We start from the raw sequence: 19,755 nt of genomic DNA, 5'->3' as shown, positions 1-19,755 counted from the left end.
TCCCTGTGTTAGTGCTCAGTCACTGGCTCGCTTTGAGGAAAGTCAACTGTCTTGTCCATAACAAAGGAACAACCCCCATTAGCAACGAATGAGACTCACCTCCTGTACAGCAACTGAGACTCACAACGCGCCTGGTTCCGCTCCGCTCCTTTAACTGCCCTGCTTCGAACTGCCCCATGTAGATTGAATTGAACTGAATTGATTGTCCAAGGCAGTTCCAGTGTCTCAAAATCTTGCCTTGATGTCCTTTGTTTGCGGGGGGAACGCAGTCCTGCCCTGCCCCCTGGCCAAGGCTGCTGCTTTGTCGTCCAGCGAGACAGTATGCTCAGGCATTGTCGACAACTGTGCTTTGGGTGCAAGGCAAGGCGTCTCGATGCCACAGCCTCGCCGGGGTTGGATGCTGATGCTGAAGACCACGGCGAACCCTTAAGTAGTAGCGAAGTGTACCTGTTCTTCCATCTGCATTCTCAGAGTGCAACTCAACACAGCAACAAGATCGTCTTCAGAAGCCGTTACTTCATCCCTCTGCAAGCAAGCAAAGCAAAGCCAGCCAGCAATTCCGACACACTCTCAAAGGCCAAAACGGCAGAGACAAAGCAGCAGCAGCAGCTCGTTGTCCCCCTCAAACAGCATCAACCGTCGTCGGTAAGGGGCCCCCAGGTATCTTCCTATCACCAGGTACCTACCTGACCTTCTCCTTTCTTCCCCTTGCCGGTAAAGCCTTCGATACTTCTTCGACAGCGGTAGTGCTTCAACCCATGGACAAGCAACAGCGTGCTTCAGTGCGTTCCTCGATGAAGTACGGTCAGTTGTCTCCTTACTGTATAGTACCATATACAAATACCTATCTGACACCGTTAGCAGGATCGGTGGGGTCGAGACCAGGAGTCCACGAGCATAGGACAGACAACGAACCTCGTGTCTACTCCGAACTGCCATCCTTCCCTCATTTTGACCAACCGATCCCACCTGAAGCGTCTCTGGAAGAGCTCTGCAGCAAGTATCCGAACCACATTCGCGGGTCTTACCTTGACGCCTTCATCCAGTGGCATTGGTCGGCCACTGACATATACTCCTGCTTGACGTACAAGGCCATCGAGGAGTTCAAGTCGTTCGGCATCACGAAATCCAAGGCCTGGGCAAATCGAGCCAATTTCTTGACGAAGAGACTCGACGCCCGCCTGTCGAGCCTTTCTGCTGAAGAAGTCACCGCCTTGTGCACTGCACCAAAGATCCGACCGTGCATGATGGACGGCACTGAGAAATACGGCGCGTCGAAACTCCAGGGCAAGTTTCCCAATCCCACTGCTCCAGCGATTCGGAAATACCCTCACCGTCAAGCCAGAGACGACAGATCCCCTCGACAACTGGCATTGACAAGAACATTCAAGCACAACGGGAGAGAGCACCAGCTTTGGGATTCGGCCGAAGACCTGCATCGGTACAAAGAATGCATGGTGGGTTACTGGAGCCAGTCGCGAGTGCGTGCTGGTCAGATCATCGATGCCGACACCGTGTATAGTGCTAGCCAAGGTCTCCAACGCAAGCGACTCATTCTGCGCATGACAAACTGGCCATGCAACTCTGCGAGCGAGAGCTTCTTCAGCTTCCGGAATATTCGCAATTGCCCAGCCTTTGAAAGTGCAATCTTTGACCTGGTTGCGGCGCCCGTCATAAGTATGCTGGATTCTCCGAATGTGCAGGTCTCATCTCAGCCACTACGTACGGCTCGAGAGTCGGCAGTGTCTTATGTTCTGATGGTCCAGATCGCCAGATTGGCCAGATTGAATGACTTCGCGGCAGCGATACCGGCCGGAGCATTGACGGCTGGGCTGGTGGATGAAGTACTGTCATGGACCGCAGACCTTGACAGCGATGCCTCCAAGGCGGTGCAACCGGGCTTTGGCTCTGCACATCCGCAGTCAGAAGACGTCGCTGTCTCCCATCAAAGTAGCCTGGAGCCAGAGAGAACGCCAAATGCTAGCGACTCAGGTGCACTGTCCTCACACGGCTCGAAGCGAAAAAGACCAAACTCTCCAACCGCAGCGAGACCTGCCAAGCGAGTGAGATTTGCCGAATCCACCACCGAATTGGAATCTACGGATTTGGCCACAGATGCAAACGGGAACCTCGACGAAAACTCGACTTCAGCCATTAAAGGAGAAGACGTCGCGTTGTCTCCCAATCTGCCGATGCAAGATATGCTTGAAGGCTTCGATTTGGATCCTCTACCATGGGAGCCTATCCCTGGTGGGTTAGATCTCGCGTTGGATTTGACGGCCGCTGACTTGCCAGCTGCGTATGAAGAGACTGAATCCGAGTGGGCGGTGATATTGTCAGAAGCTTTTGACCGGGATAGTGCCGACGGAAACTCGGATGAGAACGAGGTAACGACGTCTTCGGGGTTGCCGGAGCTGGCTGACAACGACGAAGAGTGGTTGCGGGAGGCCATAGAGAATGCGGCAGAGTTTCACGGTGACGCACTCCCTTGACTCCATGGGGCATGAGCATTGTGACTGAAGCCTTCCATGGAGGCAACAGGATGTCTTTGAAGATGGCCATGGCGGTACCTGGAGAGTCTACCGTGTAGACGATAGGATCTTGGGTTACTTTGTACGACGACTTCAGGGCGTCCGCTTGCCGAGGATGACGACCGAGATATAGGTCGTGTTTCCCCTCAGGGGCCTGTTGTTGTGAGAGCGTCCTGCTGATCGCTTGCACGAATTTAAGCACGACTCATGGAGTGGAGTGGATGGAGACGGGTGTGTTAAGTAGAGCAGTGAATTGGTTTTCAGATGTTGGCTGAGCAGTCATAGCAGTTACTTGAGCGAGTGACGGCAATCTGCCCTGGTGTTTAGTACCGACAATCCAATACCGAATCATTCAGTCAAAGCCATAGGTTCTGACGATCTCTTTTCAGTTGTTTCTTCCCTGCTCTATCAATCTCGAAAGATAGTAGGCGGCGAGGCGGGTATGGTTAAGAACAGGTGGGCACGGTTGTATTCGAAAGTTTCCATGCGTGTAATTGCTGGTAGTCGTGAAGCTGACACTCGATACGCAGCATGCCTTCGAGGCAGCTTCAAAGTGTTTGCACCACCCATTTCTTTCTTGCTCATTTATTTGATGCACAGGCCATGGCGCCGTTGAGGAGGACTTATCTCTCTGCTGGGAGGTGGTAAATCAGTGTCTCTTGGTAGGAAAAATGGATTGTATACGCCATTCAATGTCCAAAGGAAACTTGCATCGCTTTTGCTTGAGTCAGATCACGTCGCAGGCCATGAACCCGCGACTGATGGAGCTGTGAGTCCCATGTACTTTATATCCTCCGCAGACTTTTGCATGGTTCTCTTGTAGGTAGCTGGACGGGATTGAGAGCCATAATCACCTGTCTGCGTTCACAGCTATACTAGCAGAGTCCTGTCAACAGGTCGACTGCCGACTCTGGCCAGTCACCCCTGACAAACAGAGCCTTGTTGTTCCCCAGCCGTGCACAGTGTGTCATGGAAACCAATATCTTTGTCTCACAGACACTCACAGTAGAGCTGGTGACTACCACTTCGAAAGTTGCCATCAGTGAGCTATCAGACGACTTTGTTTGCTGCTCAAGTCGCGTGGACAGCGCTGGAAGCACCGGCTAGGGGCGGAGATAGTTGAGATCTTGGTTCGTCGTTGTTCGAGGTTTAGGACTGCTGATTAGTGGGCCGTTGGAAAGCAACATGACCCATGGAACATGTGTATAAGCCGCATGACGTGGGATTTGCAGCCTCTCCTTGTTTGGTGTCATCGAAGATGAGTGCGGTCTGTTTGCATGGCCTCAGCATTTAAGTCGGTTTTTGCAACTTGACGATGCCTGTAGACTGCAGTGCGAGCATGGTCATCGAGCCAAGTATCCGGTCAAGAGGCAAGTTGTCTGACAGTCACTGCCTCAGTGCACCGTACTGAGAGTGATATCAATCCTCCTTGGCGCGTTCAAAGCTGTGACAGTCTATTCACGACTGTAGGTCAGCCGGACAGAACAAAACAAACCCAAACCCCCAAAGCGCGTCTTCGTTCTTCGACCAAAATTTTCCTTCCTCATCTTCATTCCACAGCACAATTCTCCTGGAAACCTCATTCCAGCAAAGCCTCATTCATTCCTCAATCAAGCAAAGCCTTGTTCGATCCCCATTCAATAAAAGCCTCGTTCGGTCCTCAGTCAGGCAAAGCTTTGTTCAGTCGTCAAGCAAGAAAAGCCTTGTTCGATCCTCATCCGAGAAAAGCATTGTTCAGTCCTCAGTCGACACAATGAATCAACAGTCGCTTCCCACCACCCCTGCACCGGCAGGGCAGCAAGCAAACACAAACCCTGCTCGCACACCACGAAGCCGCCCAGTGGTTCCTCGCTCTGACACACCTCAGTTGGTACCTGCAAACTTCCGATTTCCAACAGGTGCAACAAGGTTGGGCACGGGGCTCAGATCGGGTCAAAATTACCTAGTCCTCAGGGATGGTGACCGCCACCCCGTCACCAGGGTGCCTCTTATCATAGAGCGTGGCCGAAGTGATCGCCACCGAGGAGGGCATTACCCTCATCAAGACACTCCGCTTCCCGCAGGACTCACCCTCTCATCAATCATCCTCTTCTACCCGAGGCACGCCTGGGGCACAATGCTGCGCATCTTTCTTGCTGAAGGGTGGGGCGCCGATCGAATTTGGCACCTCATGCCTACCGATATGAGAAATACCAGGGGGGCAACCCGGCCTTGGAACTATATTCAAGCGGCCATGGGCCGAGAGATAGATAGAATGGCCTTCGAAGAGACAGGGGTTCGACGGGTACCCCCCAGGAGGGAAAGGAGAAATGCAGACAACGACTCCGAAGAGAACGAGCAAGATGCTCACGGCGCTCTGGGCACTGGAGCTAGTGCTGCAACATCAACGTCAGCCTCTCACCACCAGACAATACTTGCAGAATCTGATCTCACGACCAGACAATTGCAAGAGATTACAAGAATCACCCAGGCAAGAGGTCGTGAGCTTCAGCAAGCGATCCTCGCCCACCATGTGGGAGATGAGGACGCACAAGTGAGGAGGTGGAGGCAACGCCGCCAAGACTGGGGGACACAGATCAGTGACGCCTACACGAGTGACACTGGGGAGCGCATGACCACAGCCAACCCCGTCCAGATGCTCCGACTCCTCTGGCGCTGCCAGAATCGACAACTCCAGGACCAGACACTGGAGGACTATCAAGCAAGGGCCAACTGGGAAGCTTGGAACATGTTTGCGAGACAGTCCCAAGTGTTCGTGAGGGAGCTTGAGGCAGAGTTGGCGGCAGCGCAAGAGCCTGTCAGTGAAGAGTGAGAGAGCGCCGGTTGGAAGTGGGATGCGACGGTGTTCCTTGTTGTTGAGGGGGTCCGTGGAAGTCAAGATTTGTCTGCAGCGAAGTGAGATGGGATGGCGGCTCAAGGAAGACAAGGCATGCAATGAGCGCAGTGAGGTGATCTCACTGCTCGCGGCGTGAGTGAGATAGACGGGTTCGTCTTCTGCTGTGTGTTTGGTTGCGCGGTTGAATGAAGGTGAGGAAGGCCTCGCCGGGAACGGACTAGCGCAGGACGGATAATTGTTCTTGCCGAGCGCGCCCACTCCAGCCAGTGTATATTGCATTGCATACCAATAGGGAGGCACGGAAGGTTATGTACAACGGAATTCACATCCAGTTCATACTCGAGTTTCCTTGTCCTTCCATCTCACCGTCTAGTGTACTGGAGATTTTATCTTGCATTTCCATCTCCGTCGTCTCAATCCGGAATATCGATGTCGACCACCTGCATCAATCTCTGTGTCCTCCGTTGAAGTTGAAGCCACTTACTTACGCGGTACTTACTCTGTGATTGTGTTGTGGCCAACATGATGGCAGGTCATCGGTTGATATACTTGATATTGCCTCAGTTGAGTGCTCTTGTCGTACAAGCTATGTACCTCGATGAGAGCTGAAGGACCGCCGTTTGCGATCGAGCCTGACAATCTCAAGTGAGAGTAACCGTCGTCACCATCGTCCGGATGACCTCTGGCGTCGATCTACTGTTTTGTCTTCCGCTGTCAAAGTTGGTAGTAAGGTGCAAGTGAATGCGTAGAGTAAAAGTCGTTTCACTGATCATTGTCGTTGGACATCAATACTATATATATCACTCAGCGCCTGATGTTCGCACACCTAGCCATCCATTGACCCAAAGAAAAACACAAATGATCTTTACAGAGTGTAAACCTCCCCACTGTCCTCCAGAAACATGATTTGATTCGCCTCATTCATTGTCCTAAGCGCAGCAGTAATCTCCTCTTGGGAGAACTCAGTCCCGCGAGCCTCAGACACGCGATGATTAACGGCAGCACTGACATCTGCGACAGTAGCCATGTCATTCTGAAACAACGACGTCTGGGTCAGGCCGCCCAAAGCAGCACGGAAAGAGGCGAGCCGTGGCTGAGAAATGCTTGGCTCTGACTCTGCTTCCCCTCCAGACGCTGCTGCGTTCGGACCTTGGGACTGTGAGTCGGCTTGAGTCGATGGTAGCTGGGAACTGGGTATAGAGCTGGCTATGCTCATGCGGGACAATTGCGATTCTGCACCCGTCTGTCGCTGACTTCGGGAGGAACTGGCCTGCACGTCCGACTCCGCTGAATCATCGCTTCCAGCATTCGCATTGCTACTAACTCTTCCGCGTGACGTACCGTTTGTTGTGTTATTGGTGCGGGTCGAACGCTGACTCCTCGTCTGTGGCTTGGGCCCTCGAGCACCGCTGGACCTCGTCCCGCGATATGGGGTGTCGTCGTCACTATCGTTGTCCTCGCTTTCCGAGTCGCTCTCCGCTTGCGAGGTATCATCGTTGGCATCACGGGTCTTGCGTCGCTTGTTTCGCCCGTCACCTTTGACCGCAATTTCTCTGAAAAGGGCAAATTTGAGGATCTCTTCTGCCGCAATTGCATCACTCTCTTCGACCCGGCTAGATAGTCGAGCCTTCGCGTGGGCAGTCGATAATCGGATCAGTGTCTCCAATGTTCTTGCCGTCATGGGGCTAGTTCTGCGCTTGTTTGCTTGTAGTTCGTCGTTTCGAAGATTGGCATAGGCATTGACGACATAGTGGCTCGCCTCTTCCGTCAAGACCGGCTTACATCTGCTCTTTGCATATTGAATGTATTTCTTGATGAAGCCCATGCTGACAGGCTGGATCTTTTTGTTTCCTCTTGTCCTTTCACCAGCCATAAAACCGGAATGGAGCACCACATTGAACTTTTCGTAGACCAACGATGTCTGACTGGCATTCTGATCTTCTTGGACACCAACTCCAAGCATTTGATTGGATTGTTCCCGGATAGGAGCTCCTTCTTCAGTCCCTGGCTGACGATACTGGTGCATTCGAAGGACATGCTCCGAGACCTCCCGATCTCTTTTGTCATCAATATCGTCGGTGACGATAAAGAGCAGATCGAAACGAGACAAGAGGGAATCGGGAAGAGCGATGTTCTTGTGAGGATCTTTGTTGCTGTCATATTGACCAAAAATAGGGTTTGCAGCTGCAATGACACTGCATCTGGCGTTCAAGGAGGTATGAATCCCAGCTTTGGCAATGGTGACGGTCTGCTGTTCCATGACTTCGTGGATGGCTACACGGTCCACGTCGCTCATCTTGTCGAATTCATCAATACATACTACACCACGGTCTCCCAAAACCATGGCACCGGCTTCGAGTCTCCTCTCCCCAGTCTCCTTGTCAGAGGTGACGGCAGCAGTGAGACCGACTCCAGACGAGCCACGGCCGGTAGTCGCAATTGCCAATGGTGCGGTGTTGAGCACGAAGCGCAATAGTTGGGATTTGGCCGTTGAAGGGTCGCCCACCATGAGGATGTTGATATCACCTCTCAAGTGGGTGCCATTCGGTAAGTTCTTTTCCATTCCGCCCAAGAGCATGAGCAATATTGCTTTCTTGATGTAGTCGTGCCCATAGATACTGGGCGCCAGGCTCTGCGACAACAAGTCGAAGACATTGTGCTTACGAGCCATTTTGTTGATGTTTCTCACGTCCTGATCCGTGATTGTGGCTTGAGCAATTCCTCCCCCGGCTTTTGAGGACAGGAGGACGATGTTGTTGGCCAAGATGAGGGTCCGAAAGATCGATGATCCCGATCCAGCATTTCTGTTCCCTAATGACCTGAAGATGCCCACCAACTGGATTCGGTCCCCAGGCTTGACGCGATCAACCATGTCATCGTCCAAGAGAACATCAACGCTTCGAGGAAGTTGCCCCGCCGGTGCTCGCTCAGGCATTTCCTGGATGCTGATTGTTTGGTGATCGCGATAGGTACAATAGCCATATTCTGTGACCAACTGTATTCAAGTTAGTTTCACGACAAAAACAAGGTGGACAAGAGTTCATCGTACAGCGTTTCCCTCTCCATCTTCCTGTGGATACACACTCAGACTTGCAGGGGCATTGGCACTCATAGTCTGATCCCTGTATTCTCTGAACATGAAAGTGCCCTTTTTCTCATTCCAATGCACACTTTTGACAATCTTTGGTCTGACCAGACTGCACTTTGTGACAATGCCTTCCAAACAGACCATTCTGTTCAGCAGAGAGCTTTCCAATGTTCTAGGGTTGCAGGTATTCTCCCCAAATGAGCCCGAATATGCCACGTAATATAAACGGTCCTCATCTTGCTCGAAAGGGGCACGGTTAGGAATGGTGCCAATGATATTTTTCAGCGCCGCATCGAAGGCAAGAGAATAGTCAAAGGGCGCGTGGAGGATGCCGTCGGCGAGTTCTCGAGAACGGGATCGAATGTCGTCAATGCTAACCACAAGTCGTCTGAGACCGCGGTTTAGCATCAAAACGATGTCGGCACGATAGGATCGGGCTTCATCGTCGGTAGGGTCGAGGAATTCAGTCGCAAGTCTGATTCTATTGCGGACCGCTTCATCGCGCAGCTGAGTAGTACTGAGCGCCATTGTGCACGACCTGTTCGGGAGTGAGTGTAGAGGGAGGTTCTGTGCAGAGGAGAATAGAAGGGGGGCCCATGGGTTTGGAGAAGGTGTCGCGTATCAGGGGACGCGTCGCGCGTGGAGCGCGTAAATTGATCCGGTCGAGCAAACATTCCAACTGACGCTACTACGGCAAAGCATTTGACAACAAATCGCACTCAACCTGCAGTGGCATTCATCACTGGTCCTTGTCACTGTGTCATGGATGTCTCTAGTACTGATAACTCAACCGTCGAAAAAGACGTGTCCTAGAATTTCTTGCATCTACGCTGGCCATTAAGCCTTCTCCCACAACCCGAGTCCACAAAGAGTACAGAAGTCCGCGAAGCGGTTAACCGGGTGACATTGCTACCATATCATGAACGGAGCGCTGAAGACCATGTGAGCTCCAAGCAGAGTGAGTTATGGAACGGTATGCATTTTCAACTTCATTCGAGCTACTCATTTGAAAGCGGGCAAGAGCTCTGCTAAGTTCTGACACTCTCGAAGGAAGAGGGACGTCTTTCTGGTTTAGCAATTTGCCCTCATTTGACTATTGATCTGTTGGCTTCTAGACACTTGTGGCAAGGGACTAGCAGACGTGACAGCCTTGCCTATCTGGACGATCTCTCCGTCGCCGAGAAGAAGCTTGTCTTGTGTCAATGGAGGAGTACGTCCCAATCGCTTCTAACAACAGGGCGGGCTTGCTCATGCACTCGGTAATGCCCCTAGTGGAGCATCATCAATTTACGCTGATGAGTCCGCCGCAAGGATGGACGAACGCAATGTCCCAAACCTGACTATCATGTCCGGAACTTCGCAGAAATGTCGACGCCACCTTCGTATCGACTTCGGTATCACAAGGCTCCGGTCCAAGGGCGGTGTCTCGTCTTCATTCGGAGTGTGTACGAGTAAGCACAGAGACCCAACCAGGGACGGCCTTTTTTGGAACCAAAATGGCTACAACCCGTTATCATGATGCGAGCATCGTCTTCGGGTCGAGATCCTGTGCATGGAAGTGTTGGGATATCCAAACACGATCCTGTGGCTGCGCGCAGTGTACTGTCAGCCAGCCAGCATCCTCATAAGGCAAGGCTATACCAGCGAAGCAAAATGAGAGGCAGGGGCAGGTGGCAGCCGAAAAGGTTGCAACCTATGCGTTCTGTTGGGCACTGAGGCGTGGAAATGACCACGCGGAGTCCATGTGCTGGAGTGGTACTCGTATGAAGAGGATGCACGGAGGCGACAACAGTCATGGTGAGGTAGCATCGGCAAATCTTCGCTCTACAAGGAGCGTTAGTGAGATCCAAGGCGGGTCATACTAAGCTATGTTGCATGGCGGGAGTGGAGTCGAGATGGGAATCTACTCCATCCAGGTGAATGAGCTGCAAGAGAATCATGATTCTAGAAGGATTCAGGAGGGAGTGATCAATCATACCACTGATGGTAGTGGAGCTCAACTACAATGAGAAAAACTTTGCGTCGTCTCATCGTTGTGGGCATTTGGCCGTTAAAAATGCCACACCAGACGGAGTTTGAGGTTCTTGAGGTTGTAATAATGATGATGGCTGGAGTGAAAAGTCTTTGCTGGCTTTGTGCCGAATAATTTTAGCGGCTCGCAGCCACGGGAAGGCGCTTGGACATACAGTAGGTGCGTAAGAGCGTACCTAGGTATATAGTGCGTGCCTACATACTTACCTAGGTGTAAAGTGTACTTGGGCACCTTGAGTAAACAGGCAAGAAAAGGTTTCATGAGGTGGTCCTGAAGCCACCTCCAATACTCGTAGATGGTAACCAAAGCCCCTAGGTAAATCCTAGGCAGGTATACGCCCCTCCTCCGGGGTTCTTTTGCCCTAAAGTTTTCCTTGTCAGCCTGGACATGCCTACTAAGGCATTCTAGGCACCATTGATCAACCTCTGGCTCGCGATCAGCTGCTGTCAAATACTTTTGGTAGCGGTTACAACCCGCACTGCCTGCACTACAAGCTGGACGAGTTTCCCGCTCAAACCTTCGCACCATCCAATACCCGAGGAAATTGACCTGCGCCAGGGCTTCTCAGTGGCTCTCTTGAATTTTTCTCAGTAGCTCTAGCTCTTCCTTCCTCTCACCTTGTCGTCATCACTCACATCACTTTCATCACCCGTCACCGTCTATCATCTCTCATCGACCGATGGCTGCATTGGCTTCTTTCCCACTATCATTCCTCCTCTCGTCCGAACTTGGTCCCACGATTCTCAACGTCAAATTCTGCCAGAGCAGCCCGCCACAAAATGTCTTCATCATTGTGTCAAAAGTACGAGTAATACTCGCTCTACACGCCCCCATGGGACGACAACGATGATACCTATCCCCGCTTAGCGAGTTCCGCAAATCTAATCTCGGAGGCTCCGTCCTCGGTCGAGGTTAGTTCACGAGATTTTTTTGCGAATCGCCTAAGCTTTTTTCGCGCCCCCGGACCTTGACATCCCTGGCCAACGTTACAGCGTGCTAAACGAACGACCACCAGTCAGCCATTGTTGGTTGCAAGCGTTTTGCCCCACGGGGACTGAGGGGGGGTTCCCTGCCAAAAGTCCTAAGACCTGGAACTGGGATCCCGTTCCTTCAATAGGGAGCCAAGCATTGAGCAAGAAACAGCCGGACTCGCCTTGACCAAGACAAGCAGGGAGACAAAGACGTCAAAATGCCAATATTGAAAGTTTCTGGCGAGCACCCGTGGCCAATGGAGCCGCCGCCTCTGACGTCTGATGGTGTCTCAAAGAAGGCTGTCGTTCAGCCACCCCGGAGCCCTTTAGTCCTGTTTGGGGCAGGTCACCGAACATCACCCACTGGTGCAACTGGGGACCACGGTGGAGGCCAGCGGTAGGCCCATGGATCAGCAGGGAGCTCGGCTTGGAGAGCCTCGCTGGCTTCCCTGCGCGGGGCGGGAAAACAAAACTGGACCAACTCCGTAACTCCGCGTTTTGCAAGGTGATGCAGTCCTTCCAATGGTATGCAGCCTCTTCACCAAAACACCTATATCACGGGGGCAACTAAAACTCTGGCGATGGCACGCTGGCACGCTGGCACGCTACTAACCCACATTTCCCCTTGTCATGGTGCTCTGTGGGTTGCTTCGATTGCCCGACCACTCAAATTCCATCTGGAGATTCTTTCCCTCCCAGAAAATCGCCGTGTCGATGGAGGAGGGGACCTCCACCGCCCTGTGGACAACGCGCCCTCTCTGCTGCCAGTCTCGACCGACCTCCCCATGGGTCATGGCCCTGTTCAGATTAGGAATTCCTGGTATCAATCACCTGCAGCAGATGACTTTTCTCCACATCCCAATACCCCTCCGAGGCGTGTGACCAGTAACAAGCCACATAGGTCTGTGAAAGCTCCAGAGTTCCATTGCAATTGTGACTTTCCCCTTGGGACCTATTGCCTCTGACCAAAGCTTTCTTTAAAGAGATGCTGTCTCCTCGTTTGAGAAGCTTGTCTCTCTTGTCTCCCTCTTGACTTCTTGTCAAGCACTTCTTTGCTCCTTGTCTTGTTTCAACCCCCCAAAGAGTCCAACATGCCGGGCGAGGTTCGTGCTCTCTCTACTACCAACGATGTCAATCGCATCGAGGCTCCAGTGACCTGGAAAGCCTATCTCATCTGTGCCTTTGCGTCCTTTGGTGGTATCTTCTTTGGTTATGACTCCGGTTACATCAATGGTGTCAATGGCTCCAAGCTGTTCATCCATATCATTGAAGGCCCCGATGCCACAGCTCTCTCGTCGCCCCACCAGTCTCTGATCGTCTCCATCCTGTCTTGCGGAACCTTCTTCGGCGCCCTCATTGCCGGTGATGTCGCCGACATCATTGGTCGTAAATGGACTGTCATCACAGGCTGCCTCATCTATATTATCGGTGTCGTCATTCAAATGATCACTGGGCCCGGTCACGGTCTCGGTGTCATTGTCGCGGGTCGTCTGATTGCTGGTTTCGGTGTCGGGTTCGAAAGCGCCACTGTGATTCTGTATATGAGTGAAATCGTAAGTCGCGGCTACTGGTGTATTTTCGTTGCTCTCCTGCTAACTGTCGTGTGTTTATAGTGTCCTCGAAAGGTTCGCGGTGCCCTCGTGGCTGGGTATCAATTCTGCATCACGATCGGTATCCTTTTGGCCTCCTGTGTCGATTATGCCACGGAACACCGATCAGACACTGGCTCCTATCGGATTCCCATCGCAATTCAGTTTGCTTGGGGTCTGATCCTCGGCGGTGGTTTGGTGTTCCTGCCTGACTCACCTCGATACTTTGTCAAGAGAGGCCGCATTGAGAAGGCTATGCAGGCACTCTCTCGCCTCCGCGGTCAGCCTACTGATTCCGAGTACATCCAAGTGGAAATTGCCGAAATCATCGCCAATGACGAGTACGAGCGTGAGATGATTCCGTCCTCTGGTTGGTTCTCCAGCTGGTACAACTGCTTCAAGGGAGGCCTGTGGCATCAAAAGTCCAACCTGCGTCGTACTATTCTCGGGACGTCGTTGCAGATGATGCAGCAGTGGTGAGTAAAATGCCCCACGAGCAAAACCCGAGCTCTGCCTCTTGTAGCGTCCGCAGTTGGCTGACACTTTCGCAGGACCGGTGTCAACTTCATCTTCTACTACTCGACGCCTTTCCTCCAGTCGACTGGCGCCATTGACAACACCTTTTTGATTTCCCTGATCTTCACGCTGGTCAACGTGTGCTCCACACCGATCTCTTTCTACACGGTGGAGAAGTTCGGCCGTCGTCCTTTGCTCGTCTGGGGAGCCTTGGGTATGCTTATTTGCCAATTCCTTGTCGCCATCATCGGTGTCACGATCGGCTTCAACCACACCCATACCAACGCCGACGGTGACAGCATTGCCAACAACATCTCGGCGGTCAATGCACAGATTGCCTTTATTGCCATCTTCATCTTCTTCTTTGCCTCGACTTGGGGTCCTGGCGCCTGGATTGTCATCGGAGAGATCTTCCCTCTTCCGATCCGTTCCCGAGGTGTGGGTCTCTCGACCGCCTCTAACTGGCTCTGGAATACCGTAAGTAGCCTCCCGTGGTGCTATCCTGGAGTGCTTTGGATCGGTTAAACTGACCTCGTCCCTAGATCATTGCTGTCATTACACCCTACATGGTCAACGAGGACAGAGGCAACCTGAAATCCTCGGTCTTCTTCATCTGGGGCGGCCTGTGCACATGTGCATTCGTCTACGCATTCTTCCTCGTCCCCGAAACCAAGGGTCTGACCTTGGAACAAGTTGACAAGATGATGGAAGAGTCAACCCCGCGTACCTCGAGCAAGTGGAAGCCTACCAAGACTTTTGCCGAGCACATGGGTAGTGAGGGCGGTATCCTCAACAAGGAGATTGTCGCAGATGTCGAGAGGAAGGGCTCCGTCTTTTAGATGGACTTTTTTTTCAACCGAGCGCCATCTCGGGCTATCTCGGGAAGAAAAGATATGTATGCAGCCGTCTTTGCCCAACTAGTGGTGACCCGGCTGTATTGGATCTTGGTCCTTTGTCGAGAACGAGTTTGTGATGCGCACAGGAAGATAAGAAGGAACCCTGTTTTCTTACAAAATAGAAAGACAGGATCGCCAGACCTGGACGATTGCCTGACAAAGGGGAAGAAGTGAGCGGCGGCGGTGGTAGTAGTAGTCGGAGGGGAAATGAAGAACCCACATCATCATGACCTGTCCCGTAGCAAATAATGTTATTACATTTTTTGCGTACCTACCTATATCTCGCTGAGTCTTGCTGAGTTTGCGTCCATTCTGCGTGTCTACTGCGTGTGACTGTGTGATGCTACCATCTACCATCTACCATCTACCATCCACGTACTGTACGAGTAAGAGTACGAGTACGAATACGGCCTATGGACGTGTCGACGTGTGGACATGTACTGTCAATGCATCTCTACATACCTGAGCACTCTGTCTCTCCCCATCCCCGTCCCTATCCCTCTAGCATGTCTGTGTGTGTGTCACGGAATATATGTACAGGGAACTGGCCGATGAATAGGCCATCCGATCAGATCCGATCAGAGTGTTCAATAGTTGATTGGGTATTTGTGCGTGATATCAATCTATGTACGTTTTTGCCATGTGTCACCTATTTCACCTACCTACCTACCTACCTACAGACATATCTCCATCATGGGCCACCTAGCTAGGTAGGCAGGTTGTCAGTCATCTAGACGCATCACCCACTACTCGGCGCCGCGACCGCCGTCTTCACGTTCGCCTCCTCAGGGTCTGGCAACTTCTCAAACAGCTTGACCTCCAAGATGGCACAGCGGCCACCCTTGACGGCCTCGACGGCCTGGGGCAGCGCGTCCAGCAGTTCCGCCACGGTTCTCACGGTGCCGGCCCATGCCTGACCCCCCGTGGCGGCCTTGGCGATGCCCGCGTAGTCGGGCGTTGGGTCGAAGCTGATGTTCAGCTCCTTGTTGTCGACCCTGCTGCCCTCGCCGAACGGGTGGACCAGCACCATCGACCGCCGCGGCGCGTTCCAGCCCTTGTTGTTCAGCACCACGGTCAAGATGGGGATGTCGTACCGTCGCGCGATCCAGTACACGGACCCGGGCACCGAGAACATGAACGTGCCGTCCCCGACGATCTGGCACACGAACTTGCCCTTGTTGGTGCCGAACCGGTCGCCGGCCGCGACGTCGCGGTTCTCAAAATCCGACGCCAGTTTGATGCCCAACGCACCGCCCCCGGACCACCCCAGCCCCCCGCCGCCGCAGTTGATCCACGTCTTCGCCTGCACGGGAGCTATCTGGTCGGCTATGAAGGTGCTCAGGGTGACAGCCTCGACGGCGAAGATGGTGTCTTGCGGCACGGCTGCTCTAATCTGGCCGCCCAGTACGTGAGGATTGATCGCCGTATTTGCCGGGTCTTCGGGTATTTTGGCCAATGCCTTGAATTCGCCCCAGCGTGCCGTATATAACTCTTGTCGCTTCTTCCCCGCCGCGGCGTGGGCCTCGTCTGACAAAGCCGCAGAGAGCTTCTCGTTTGAGGCCAGATATTCGTTCACCTGCTTGAACGCGGTGGTGGAATCAGCGCTGAATCGAGCAAACGCCCAGATATAGAAGACGGGCATTTGCCGCTTCAACACGTCAACGTCAACGTGAATGATTCTGGCGTCTGGCTTAGGTCTGAACAGTTTAGGAATCCAAGGGACGTCGCAGTCCACCACTAGAATGAAATCCGCAGTGGTTACGGCTCGGTCGTTACCATACCGTAGTCCCAGCGCCGCCGGGTGATCTGATGGAAAACACATGTCGGAACCTCCGCAATCGAGGACCCGAAGACCAGGGATCTTGTCCGCCAAAGCCACGGCGGCAGCCACCGACTCAGGATTGCGGCCGGTGTAGCCCACGATGAGCAAGGGTTCTGTAGCTTTGACCAGTTCCTCCGCGATGAGCGCCACGCCCTCTTGTGGCAGAGCTGCGGGAGCCACAGGTCCCCACACCTGCTGATCGAGATAGTATGGCTCAATGTCCTCCTCCATAGGCTCACGGGCCCCGTAGAGATAGACAGGTCCCTTGGGATCGCTGGTCGCGAATTGGAGAGCTCGATTGACAATTTGTTTGACATTCCTGCCACCCTTGATCTCGGCGGTATACCTGCAGTACTGCGCCACAATCTGTTTCTGGTCCGGCACATCTTGAATCCAGTGTATGTATTCTGTTCTCGACCCTCGGTACTCGCCTTCGATGGTGTAGGGGGAGAGGCCGGCGAAGATGAGGACGGGTGCGCGGCCGCAGGAGGCGTTGTGGACGGCCGCAGCCAGACCTTGGGTTCCGACGTCGACGTGGACAATGACGCATTGGGGTTTGTTCGTCAAGCGCGCCATGCCGTCGGCCATGGACAGCGCAACCATCTAGATGAGATTCCTCATGTTTCAGCATTCACATCCAGAGCTGCTAAGAGTGCCGCACCAGCACTCATCTTTCTCCCATCTTTCCTTGCGTACCTCATTGGGGCAGGTGATGACTCTGGGGAAGTTCACTCCCTTTTCCCTCTGGCCTTTGGTGATTGCCTCCATGATGGACGGGTGGTCCGAGCCCAGGTTGACAAAGACATGAGTGATGCCGGCCTGCGCATTGCGGTTTGATGTCAGTGAAACGGGACACATTCACGGGACAAGTCACTTCTCCGGGGGGTTTTTACCTCCGAGATGGCCTCGAAGAAGGCGGTTGAGGTGGTGTAGGGTCTGGTCGAGTCATGGTCAGTCTGCATGTCTGCACCCTCTATCAGCGCAGACAGGCCAGGCGTACGATTTCAAGTACGAACTCATGGCGGAGCTCGGTCTGCAAGTGGTGGTCCTGCTCAAAGTTAGGTTGCCAGGTCTGCTCTGTATGATGGGCAGTTCTCGCAGGTAAGCTCGTGGGTCAAACGGAGAGAGGTCCAAATCAAGCAACAAACTCTGGACGCGTGATGCACAACAAACTAGAGCTGAGACCGGAAGGGGGAATTAGAGAGACGGATGGTTCAGTTCAAATATCGCAGTGCCATTCACTCAAATACTCAATGGGCAACAAAGGAAGAGGCGGTGGTGTCCCGATGCTGGCCGAGGATGGCGGCAAGGGGATCTACTGGGGTAAAAGGTCCCAGCAACTACTTGTTCAGGGTTATTATGGCGCATTGATTCGGCTCTTGATGGAATGGAGAAGTAGCTCGGCCAGTCAATGAAGCTCGAACGAATAACCAGAAGGGAAATCCAGGGCGGAGGGGTATGTGTGTTGTGTGTGTGGGCGGCGAACTTGGTTCTGCTTGTCCATCACTCTCGGTGTGTGGGGTTGGGCACTGGTTCCTTGTTTGCCGATGTCGTAGGAACGAGCATTTGATCTGGACCTGTCCCCATGGTGGCCCCAATCTTTCTTGTATGTGTACCTCGTAGGTGTAGGTATGTGTGATGAGTGCGTCCTGTATTTCCTCCTCTTAAGGCCCCCCACCGGAAACAAACCCCAGTTTCCGGCTTCAGTGTCCGACGGTTGTTCAAGTTTAGGTACTAGGTAAGCAGCCGATGCATCTGCCGTGCTTTGCTCAGCAGCGTCTTCAAGGAAAGTGGAACGAACCTGTTATTGGAGAAAGGATGGCGCAATGTATTGGAGGAAAAGCGGAATTGATGCCGCAAGTATCTGGCACCCAAGCACGTGCCAAGGTAAACAAAAGGCTATCTGCCACTGACCAACTACCAAATCTCTGACCAGCTCGCCAGATACCGTGAACCCCTGGGCATCGCTCGTGATCCATTGATATTCCTCCGGTCTTCCTTCAATCGCCACCTGAAGGCGGCGTAATCACAGCCAGCGCACTACAGACAGGTAGGTTGGTCGAGGCATTAGGGTCCCATGGCGGCGGGATGACAAAGTTGTGGCTGGACAAATTCGTCTGCGGCCTGAATATCATGCAGTGGGTTGAGCCTCCGAAGTGAAACATACCAATCGACTGGCCCTTGTCAACCCGCTCCCCTACGTTGACGATAAACTCGCAGGAAGACACCTCCGCCATGCCGATAAACACGATGGCCATCAGTCCGATTTGAGGGTTGTCGGCTTGGATGAAAATGATCCCGCGTGCTGCCACGGCCGAGATATACGGTTGGGAGTTGTTCGGGGCGGCGGCGTCGGGTGATCCTGGATCGAAACCCTGCGAGAGGTTCTCCGAGTAGTACGACCCTGGCACCTGACGAATGGCCACCACTTTTCCAGATACTGGTGTATGCCAACAGTGATACGACAGGGCGCTCAGGAATGCCTGATACACCGATCCACCCACAAACTGCTCGGTGCAGGGATGATTGTCCAGCATCTCAGCCAAAGAGTACGGCTGCTCCTTGAGCCAGAAGGTATCGTGCAGCTTGACGTTGGTGGCGAATTGGAGAGGTGTCGACTCGCAAGCATTGACAATGACTCGCGTCGGATCCGGCTGCTCTGCTGTGGGTTGATTGTCCGGAAAGGCGATGGGCCGGATCCCGGGGTTGAACTTTCGAGTGAAGAACTGATCCCAGGAACCAAACCCAAAGAATGGAAGGGACGGGTTGCAGACATACAGCTGCTGGAATGTGTAATCTGTCTTGCCATCATTCCCCTTGGCGGCTAGAATGTTCAAAGCATCAGCAGAAAGCCACCCACTGGTTTCGTTGAGACAACTGGTCGACGCCGGACTCTCGAGGAATGAGCCCCAGACGTTCAGGATGTCTCGCCACATGCTGTTGACCTGGCTGTCCAAGAAAAAGAGGTAACCCGCTAAGGTGCCCATCGGCCAGTCCAGAATCGCGTTGATGGGAAACCCAATCAACCCCATGGCAGTCGGCGGGTCCTGAATGTCAAACCATTGTGGTCCTTCTTTGAGAATCATGTCGACGAGTCCAAGCATCGTGTCGAAATCGCGAACTTGGGGCTTGCCAGTAGGATCGTCCTTGTAGGCAGGGGGAATCTGGGTGAACATGTCACTGGAGAGTTTGGTGAGGTTGGGGCTGGCCACGACGAGTTGTTGCAGGGCGACGATGCTGGGGTCCAGCGTGACAGAGGCCTTTTTGTGAAGCTGTCGCTTCTTGTCGAGCTGTTCCAGCTTGGTGGCGAGCCATTGTTTGATATGGGCCCGGTCCTGGGGGAGCCAATGGCCCATGGAGGCCTGAGGAGGCGGGACTCGCCTGAACTCGTGAGAGACCATTGCTGATGCTTGATCGACGTGATATTTTCTGTATGAAGCTGCTCTATGAACGCGAAATAGGATCCAAGGGCGA

General features: G+C 53.2%; 6 protein-coding genes across 6 annotated transcripts; 3 read left to right on the top strand and 3 right to left on the bottom strand.

Moving 5' to 3' along the window:
* Window positions 1–758: 758 nt before the first annotated feature.
* AYO21_07586 (hypothetical protein) lies at window positions 759–2,492 on the top strand (the record flags this gene model as incomplete). The annotated part of the gene is made up of 2 exons (XM_022657540.1): window positions 759–804; window positions 865–2,492. The coding sequence occupies 2 exons, from the start codon at window positions 759–761 to the stop codon at window positions 2,490–2,492; spliced, it is 1,674 nt and encodes a 557-aa protein (XP_022510205.1).
* Window positions 2,493–4,785: 2,293 nt separating this feature from the next.
* AYO21_07585 (hypothetical protein) lies at window positions 4,786–5,343 on the top strand (the record flags this gene model as incomplete). The annotated part of the gene is made up of 1 exon (XM_022657539.1): window positions 4,786–5,343. One exon carries the CDS (start codon window positions 4,786–4,788, stop codon window positions 5,341–5,343), a length of 558 nt encoding a protein of 185 aa, XP_022510204.1.
* An 889-nt stretch (window positions 5,344–6,232) lies between these two features.
* AYO21_07584 (hypothetical protein) lies at window positions 6,233–8,983 on the bottom strand (the record flags this gene model as incomplete). Its single annotated transcript, XM_022657538.1, has 2 exons — window positions 6,233–8,362; window positions 8,417–8,983. 2 exons carry the CDS (start codon window positions 8,981–8,983, stop codon window positions 6,233–6,235), a joined length of 2,697 nt encoding a protein of 898 aa, XP_022510203.1.
* A 3,566-nt stretch (window positions 8,984–12,549) lies between these two features.
* Window positions 12,550–14,402, top strand: AYO21_07583 (hypothetical protein; the record flags this gene model as incomplete). The annotated part of the gene is made up of 4 exons (XM_022657537.1): window positions 12,550–13,011; window positions 13,072–13,523; window positions 13,599–14,040; window positions 14,106–14,402. The coding sequence occupies 4 exons, from the start codon at window positions 12,550–12,552 to the stop codon at window positions 14,400–14,402; spliced, it is 1,653 nt and encodes a 550-aa protein (XP_022510202.1).
* A 796-nt stretch (window positions 14,403–15,198) lies between these two features.
* On the bottom strand, window positions 15,199–17,243 carry AYO21_07582 (hypothetical protein; the record flags this gene model as incomplete). The annotated part of the gene is made up of 3 exons (XM_022657536.1): window positions 15,199–16,884; window positions 16,978–17,100; window positions 17,175–17,243. 3 exons carry the CDS (start codon window positions 17,241–17,243, stop codon window positions 15,199–15,201), a joined length of 1,878 nt encoding a protein of 625 aa, XP_022510201.1.
* Window positions 17,244–18,281: 1,038 nt separating this feature from the next.
* Window positions 18,282–19,682, bottom strand: AYO21_07581 (hypothetical protein; the record flags this gene model as incomplete). Its single annotated transcript, XM_022657535.1, has 1 exon — window positions 18,282–19,682. One exon carries the CDS (start codon window positions 19,680–19,682, stop codon window positions 18,282–18,284), a length of 1,401 nt encoding a protein of 466 aa, XP_022510200.1.
* Between the last annotated feature and the right edge of the window lie 73 nt (window positions 19,683–19,755).

The sequence above is a fragment of the Fonsecaea monophora genome (genome assembly GCF_001642475.1).
Source record: "Fonsecaea monophora strain CBS 269.37 chromosome Unknown Scaff59, whole genome shotgun sequence".
In the NCBI taxonomy this organism is placed as follows: Eukaryota; Fungi; Ascomycota; class Eurotiomycetes; order Chaetothyriales; family Herpotrichiellaceae; genus Fonsecaea; species Fonsecaea monophora.
Note: the sequence above shows the minus strand (reverse complement) of the source record. Positions and strands in the feature narration are given on the sequence as shown.